This window comes from Echiichthys vipera (assembly GCF_963691815.1).
Source record: "Echiichthys vipera genome assembly, chromosome: 16".
Taxonomy (NCBI): domain Eukaryota; kingdom Metazoa; phylum Chordata; class Actinopteri; order Perciformes; family Trachinidae; genus Echiichthys; species Echiichthys vipera.
In genome coordinates, this window is record NC_139841.1 from 15311349 (window position 1) to 15320396 (window position 9048).

The 9048-nt window shown below is 39.6% G+C and overlaps 1 protein-coding gene across 1 annotated transcript; it reads right to left on the minus strand.

Moving 5' to 3' along the window:
• Positions 1-3516: 3516 nt before the first annotated feature.
• On the minus strand, positions 3517-7194 carry LOC310958917 (protein FAM163B-like; the record flags this gene model as incomplete). Its single annotated transcript, XM_083930081.1, has 2 exons — positions 3517-3957; positions 7102-7194. The coding sequence occupies 2 exons, from the start codon at positions 7192-7194 to the stop codon at positions 3517-3519; spliced, it is 534 nt and encodes a 177-aa protein (XP_083786207.1).
• Between the last annotated feature and the right edge of the window lie 1854 nt (positions 7195-9048).

Genomic DNA, 9048 nt, shown 5'->3' on the forward strand with positions numbered 1-9048 from the left:
CTCTATTTCCTCTCTGAAATAGTTTAGAGTTGTTTTATTGTATGATTAGTCTACTTGCCTATCTGCCTCAGAGTTAAGCTTCCCATTTTTGTCTTTTAGCCTTGCTGTATGAATGACTTTTCATTGCAGCTATCATCTCCCCCCCTCTGACAGCCAGTTTGGTTTATCATCGCACTTAAGCGTTCCAAATCTTGTGTCTGAGCCTCCCCGTTCAAACATATTTGCTGTCACCTTGTCGCCTCAGGGCCAACCGGATCTGTGTGCACTTTATCGCTGTTGCTGTGGTTAGAGGTTTGGCAGGCTGCACTGTTTTTATGTGTTACAATATGTTTGAAACATATTAGTAGGTTCACTGATTTCCCTCTTAGACACCTGTGAGCTTTCAGAGAATACAACTTTTTGGCCACTGCTGCAGGGCAATGAAAGTAGTTTTTAAGATAATGAAAACATTCATTAACAACATTCAAAGCAAAAACAAAATCAGATTGCTGTTTTCAATCTAGGATTTGATTATTCTTCAAAGAGATAGCCAAACAAAGCTGTTTTCATTAAACCTCATGGTCTAAATCCCTCTTTCCTTCCTGCAACACCTAAAAAAATGTCCATATACTGTAGGTTGACTGTACAAGCAGCTTATTATGATCCATATGTTATGTTTGGTGTGGTTTATTAATTCAACCTTTGTTAAATAAACATAAAAAACAAAAAAAACAAAGGCGGCGACATCTAATGGCGTTATTGCAGGAGCAAACAAGGAAAAAAGGGCACATAGTATAAGGACGCCAAAGTCGGCATAAGGGAGAAAGGTTTGGGAGTGGATGGGACAAACACAGAACATTTACCCAGGAGACTGGTGTTTGTGCACCATGTAAAACCAATTCATTATTGACTTTTTTTTGTAAGTTAACATGAGTCTGTGACGTAGTTACATCTGTGACTCATTTTAAGCCAATCCATGCTCTTTTCTTAACGCTTACCATGTAGTTTTGTTCCTAAACTTAAACAAAAAGTTGTTCTCATGCATTTTGTACACAAACAACGAAAAGTAATGCAGTAATTGTAACTGAAGAAAGCAATGCACTGTAATTCATGTGTATCACACATATTTATTTTGTGTGCATTCTACGTATTGAAAGCAGTAGACGTAGTATAAGACAGCAAATCTCCGCTTAAGGAGGCACTTTGGGATGGTGGATGGGCTAACAGCAACAACAACAAATCAGGTCAGAAGAATTTTCACACCATTTTATTAGCAACAATGTGTCTGTTAGTTATATATATTCGAAAACAAGGACAGAAACATTTCTGCTGTACTGTACTGAGTCTGAAAAACCAGCTGGATCATAAAATAAAGCAAGTTATTCAAATACTGTAGGGAAAAAGCAACACTGCATTTGAATACACACTTGTAATAATAATAATAATAACAATAACAATCATAATAATAATGATAATAATAATAATGATAATACATTTCTCTCATAACTCTTTATGGCACAATATTTCCTGTGCAACTGTCACATCTGTTTAAAAAGTAAGGAAAGCATAGCACTGAGAACTGTGTGTGTGTGTGTGTGTGTGTGTGTGTGTGTGTGTGTGTGTGTGTGTCTTGGTGTATTTGCAGGATAGCACGTCACAAGAGGAAAAACTTTTTTTAAAAATGGGGGTGGGGAGGGGTACAATGGCATTTGCCATCCATTTAGGGGGGTCTATCCAAGAGGGACAAAGTCCCTCACATGATAACAAGCATTTCCTCTTGAAATCAAGCAATAAATAATTTAATTTATTAGACATACGTCCTGTGTCCATAACACTCCGCCGCTGCTCCTCAAGTCAGAAAAACAGCCCTCCAGCCAGGCCGGTCAGCCAGGCGCAGAACATAAAAAACAATCCTAAGAAGGAACTCGCTCTGAGTACATCAGAGGAAGAGCAAATATTCCTCAGTCCAACGAGTAGACAGAAGAGAGAGACCGGAGTGTATGCTATGGCCTGTTAAATATTTATATATCTGCCTTTAAAGGTGAATTAATCTTTAGCCCATGAATCCATTTATCAACAAATCAGAGACACAAGGAATGCAGTGAAGAGTCCACCAAATGAAACTTCAGTGCAGAACTAAAAAAAAATATCATACTGTAAAGTGTAAAAAAAACGTTTTCCTTCCTCTGTCTGCCACCTACAACTTGTGTTATACAGTAGCATCCATCAGTAAAATAAGCATTTATAAAATAGAGTTTGTCACATCATCTCGTTTGAATTTAAAGGTAAAGTGGCAAACTCATACAATCTCTTCACCCTTTACAATAAATGTTTAAAATGTTATTGCAACCCACCACTGAGTTCGGTATACATAAGGGGGGTGACAAACTCTGTTAAACTGTATGAAATAAGAATCCTGGTATTACAACTGAGTTATGCACACACACACAGTCTCTCTCACACACATACACTCTCACACACACACACACGCACACGCACACGCGCGCACACACACACACACACACACACACACACACACACACACACACACACACACACACACACACACACACACACACACACACACACACACACACACACACACACACACACACACACACACACACACACACACATGCATGCAAGCACAGTCACACAAATGTAGACCAATGCAATAACCCATGCCCCTTTGGCAACTAGTCCTCCCTGCCTGCAAGAGCACAGAGTTCTGTCTCTGCTGAAGTGAAGAACATACTTTGCGTTGTCAGCAGACGCTCAGAGAAACCTGCCTCTCGTCAATCTGGAGACCTCTATGAAGGGATGTGGAAAACAAGCAGGGATTTCCATCTTCTGAGCCCTTTATGTCTTAAAATATTATGGCCTAAGTTAAGTCTATCTGAACATGTCAGTGGGTGGCAGCGAAAAGATGACACCCCCCCGTCCTCCACTGGTGGTGAGTGATATTTGATAATCTCTATAATCTGTGGATGGAGGAACAGACAGATCATCCTGTCATAGGAGAGGGAAACACTGGACTTCTCCTAATCATATTTTGTTTGTACAGTAGCAGCTATGGCAGAGAGAAAATCCCTGCCGATTATGTCATTTTGACATGGCGGGAATCTGTGTATCTTTCAGGCCATGGGTAGAAGAGTCCAGAGACAGAAGGGCTACACAAACGTTATCAAATCGTAAAACAAATTCCATTGTTATTGTTAAAAAAGAGCTTTTCAAGACAAAAGGAAAAATAACTTCATGTTATACATAATTTAACATTTTTTAAATACTTTAAACTCTACAGTGGCCCAAGTGTAAGGTCCCGGACCTGAGCATAGTACCTTTGAAAAATCCTGTCCTGAGAGCCACCTGAGTCCTCCATTCTGCCAGAGGTGACCGGTACAACAAGACCAGACTGGATCAGACCATACCAGACTGGAAAAAACTGGTCAAGCTTACAAAAATAAAGTCTGACTCAAGCCCAGTGAGGCCTAGGCCATTGCAGTTCATAAACATACAGGAAGATCAAACCTCGCCCAGCTAAACATCCGTGCTGATGCTACAGCTGCGTGTGAACATGTCCCTCATGGTGACCGACCGGGCGAGGTTTGGTTTACGGTAGTTTGAAATGTTCACAGGCACTGGCAGGTCCAGATCCTGCTGTTGGACGCTGCGGTAGCTGATCCGGTCACCTCCGTTCCTCAACCCATCTGGTTGATGGTGGATCTGTGGCTGAGGGGGGGGCTGGAGGTAGAAAGGCAGCTCATAGTGTGTACAGGATGGACAAAAGGTCTGTGAACGCGTTAGTTTCCTGGCCAGCGGAGGGGTGGAGAAAAGGGCGGGGCCATTGGGGATGGAGGAGGCGGCGGCTGTCGCCGCCACAATGTTGTGATTGGAGTGGACCGGTGGAAGGCGGGACGTAACGGCAAAGTCTGGCTCCTCCTCCTCCGACTCGGACTCTTCCTTCTTACAGCAATAATACTTGTGATGGGAGAAGAAGGAGGAGGGGATATGCAGAAAGATGATGGAGAGCAGAGATGAAAGAAGAAGAAGAAGGGAGGGAGAGACACGGTGAATATTAGGGCGAATTAAGTAAATCGTAAGAGAGATGAGGGGAGTTAAAAAGAGGCAGAAAGTCAATGAGAAATAAAGAGAGAGGTAGGGACATTTATTATATTGAAATGTCTGCATGGGCATGGTGTTAGCAATAACAACAGCAAAATAAATGTTTTGGCAAATTAGTTCATGCACTATTCAGCCAATAAAGTCTAGGTCAGCCTCTATATTATAATAACCATGGTAATGTAGTATTCTCCAATGCTTGCAACCAGAAAGCTGAAGGTTTTGCGTATATTGAGTAGAAGATGGCAAATGGCAAATAACATTCCAAATGAATGTATCTACACACATTTATCAACAACAAAGACTACCATAACTGTCTGTGGTTTGCACTCTATGGAAAGAAAGCATGCATTCACTCAACAGATGACGTCTCCTATAATCTAACCCCACTTGAGCTCATTTCCCCAAATTAATTCCTGGCATCCCACCGACTAATACGAAGCCAAAATATGTGGATCACTCAGATTTTTGCTCTGAAATATACAAATCACAGGAACTGCTCTGAGAATCAGCTCTAAGCGGAAAGAATAACCTAATTTCCACTCTAGCAATGTTATCTTCAGTGTTCAGTTGATTTTGGTAAATTGTCTGTGTTTGTATACTGCTTTTAACCAAGGTGCTTTGTAATTTGCCTCTCATTTACACAAACACATATGGATGGCAGCAAGTTACCATACGAGGCCCAGCCTAACCATTAGAAGCAATTTGGAGTTCTTGCTCAAGGACACTTCGACACATGGCTGGGAGGAGCCAGATATGATCCACCACCCCTGATGATTAATGCTCTACCTATTGATTCACAGGGACTTGAGAGTGAGTTTTACACATGGTTTTACATCTAAATTTTAGAATGGTAAATGTCTCTGGCCAGTGTTCAGAGCTTTTGAATCCTATTTGTTGGACAGATGTTTGGACATAGCCAGATTTATGTCTTTACTGTCACAACATCCTTTTGCATTTATCCTGTTCCTTTCAATTCAATTCAATTCAATTCAATTCGATTCAATTCAATTCAATTCAATTCAATTTTAATTACAGTGCCAAATCATAACAAAAGTTATCTCAGGTCAGTTTACAGACTAGGTATAGACCACACTCTATGACTTATTTATGATTTACATAGACCAAACTTTTGAACTCCATTAACTTGTATTCCAGACTCTATGCAATGTGAAAAGATTTGTAGTACTGCTCACTCCATTCTGCAGCATTCAGCCACTGTCAGCCCATTGTTTTGATTTTTAACCTGTTTGATTGACTACTGAATTCCCAAGAATGAAGTGCAGAAGCATCACCAGCATTTAATGACAAAAGATAATTGTCTTCACAATTCCTTTTGAGAAATTAGGACAATAACAGCATCATCTCACGTCACTTAATGTAAGTTGTGGTAAATAAATATTCAGAGTGAAGCTTATAAAGCTTTTAAAATGTGTAATTCATTGCAATTAAATTATTTTTACACTATTTGTACACATCTTGTGTATATTAAAGCAAACGAAATGACCGTATTTTCTAATTCCCAGCTTGTTCAGCTGCATGACAGGAAACACATTTGGGGTTGTTGATAAAGTTGATCAGCTAAGGCAGAAGTTTGTTTGAGTTATATGACAAGATTGATACCCCTCTCATGTTTGTAAGGTAAATATAAGCCCCAAACCAACTGCTGCTAAGCTTATTTTAGTTTAGCATAAAATGGTAATAAGGTCTGCCCCCTCTAATTAATTATACCTTGTTTGTTTAATCCATACTAAAACTGGGGAGGATGGCAAATTGACGTCTTTACGCATCAATTATTGTACTGATTAAAGAAGTGAGTTATAATGTGTTAATTAATGAGCTTTACATGTGCTGGAAGGAGGATTTTCTCACCATTTGCTCTAGGCCCTCTGTCTCCACTCTGTTTGCTAAGCTAAGTTAACTGGCAGCTGTCTGCAGCCTTATATTTAATGAACAGATTGTACATAATTGTTGAACTATTCCTTTAAGAAATGGACTCAAAGGTATAGAATATAGGTAGTAAGTAGTAACTGAATTGGTTGCATATTCTGTTTGCCAAACAGATTTTTAATGCTCCACTGAAAGTCAGAGCAGTGAATTGCTCAGGGGATTATTTCAGTGTAACAGAAAGTATACAGCATAATGTCAAACCAAAACAAACCCACATGCTTTAACAGCAATCCACTAATCGCAGTAATGCTTCCCGGTGGTGTTATTAGTGTGATGTTTTAACCTAACTGGGGTTTGTCAAGCATGAAAACGCAAAGCAGTTCTTTTCACCTAATTCCATTTTCATTTTATTTTTCTAAAGATTATTTTTTGCCAGTTTTTCAAGCCTTTTATTATATAGGACAGAGAGGAAATAGGGTGAGATGAGGCTTTCAGCCTCTTTACATGGGGCGACTGCCCTCTCAAGTACAAAGCACTTGGTACAGAGCAGTGATCTCAGAGCACAACCCCATAGAAAGATGGCGACTTTTGTTGTTTTTATTGCTGTAGGTATAATATTGACGTTGTCTTTTTCTTTTCTTTTCTTTTTACTGCAGGAAGGGCCTAAACTGTAAATTAACAGAATTCTTTTTTTTTAATTACAAGACAAAGTCTGGGTAATAAGCTGCCAATATTCTAAGCTAGGCTTTACGAGTCCTCAAAAAATCATGGCCACCATTTTCCAATGAGCGTGATTAATCAGTGGCTGTGTTTGGTGCAATTCTGAATACAGCTGCAGAGACATTTTTCCATTGAGATAACACAAAGGAAGTGCAGCCGGACACAAACAAAGAATGCAGCTACAATCATAAATTAAACATTTTGGTTGAAAGAAAGATCCTATTATCCCTGGTAATTGAAGGTCACAAACACAATCACCCAGATTAAAGTAGCTATGCTTATGATTATCAACAAAGTGCTACACTCAAGGACATCCCTTACTTGCAGCACTGCAGATGGTCAGGGGAATAATATCATTAATGCAACAGTGTCTGAAAGTAGCTGTGGCCTCACCTGCAGCCTACAGTAGCACAGTACTGCAATGATAAGGAGTAATATAACTGTAGCTAGAATTCCACCAGTGATGACCACTGTCCCGGCTGTCATTCGAATGGCTCTCCATCAACACCCTGCAGAGAATGAGAGGAAGGAAGGATGGGAGGAGAGGAACAGAGAGGGTGGGGGGTGGGGGGATGGGGGGCGTGCAAGAAGAAATGACGGAGAAGAAAGAACACGATTCATCAGTACAGTGGCTTCATTAAGTAGATTATAACTGTGTGTCATCTCAGTGGTGCTTATTGAATTATCCAGCAGTTAGAAGACATGTAATGGAATCATCCTACAAATGCTGCTCATAATATAGACAGGATCTCAGGCTGGAACTCACAGAAAAAAAAAAGAAACGTGAGAGGAAATCAGCATTCAACAACAGAGCAGCAATAAAAATGAGTCACAGGAATGGCAGGGGAGCAAAGAGATTAATGGATGGCGGGAGTGAGCACAGCTGGAGTAACCGAGCGAGTGACCAAAAACAAGTACAGGGCGAACGAAGAATTGACGTGGAGCAAAAGGGAGAAAGGGGTCAAGACGAGCAGAGCAGTAGGGATAGAAATGCTTCTTATGAATGGATGTGAAATGGAGAGACGAAATGATGGAGTGGATGAAGAAGGCGGTGAGAGGGGAAACATAATACAGAGGGCAGATGGAAATTAAGAGGAGTGGATGGGAGGAATAGGAGATAAAGGGGTGATGACAAAGGAATACAGGGTTATTGGATGACTTAAAAGATAGGATAGGTGAGAGAGAACAAGCAGAAAAGAGCAGGGATCTTTGCTGAGTGCAAGTAGCCTACTATATGCCACCAACCTTGGGCGAGACATAACTTGCATGCATTTGCACACCTGAGAGGGTCAAACAATGAAACAGCATTTTGAGAACATTGCTTCCTTAATCAGATGCAGCTCTTGATCAAACTGGGATCATTTAAAAGTCTAGACTAGAGGGAATATCAGAACAATCTTAGATATGGATGCTTTTTGTTCTGCTCTGATTCATCAATGAGCAGATAAAAAAGACACCAGAACAGAAACAGAATAATGGAAGGTAATGCACAATGGTGACAGCGAATGATCGTGGCCTTTACTGCATCAATCAGCAGGAAACATTGAACTGGACCGCTGTGTTTGACCCGTGAACTCTGACCTTAAATAAGAGGTCACAACAAAGACAAAAGGGGACGTTGAGCTCATGTTCACCAAGCGCTGCAGAATCACAGTGCAGATCTACATTTAGATTCAAAATTCAAGATGGTTTATTTGTCATATGCACAACAATTACAGCAGCAGTCGTTGGCAATGACATTCTTGAGTCTAAGGCTCCTTCCACAATGCAATACAAAAAGAAAAAGTATAAAAGAAACACAAGTAAAGACAGCTGAGACGTAAATAAACCCAAAAGTAGTGCAAAGACATAGTGCAGGTTCAAATTTAAGTGAAGAGAAAGGTATGACAAGAATGTAAAGTAAGATGTAGAATAAATAAAATGTAAACTTAATCGAATACTGGGCATGATATAATTAATATAAAATACAATATAACAATCAAAATAGCTGTAGATAAAATAGAATATTGTACGTGAAATAATTAGAATAAAATCATAATATAGTAATAACTGTAAATGAAATAGAATACTGTACATAGAATATAAAAATGCAAAAAAATATAGAATATTTTGCATAATATGTACAGACGTAAAACAGTTGAGTGATTATGTATACATAGATGCAGCATAAACATGTATCAAATAGATATTTTTAAACAGATGATGGCTGTTAGAAAGTGGCATAGTGGTGAGCTAAGTAGCTAAGGAGTTCAACACTCTTATGGCCTGATTACTTACTGTTATGTATCTTGTTTTTATAGGACTACATTGCATGATTAAAAACAAACCCATCCATGATCT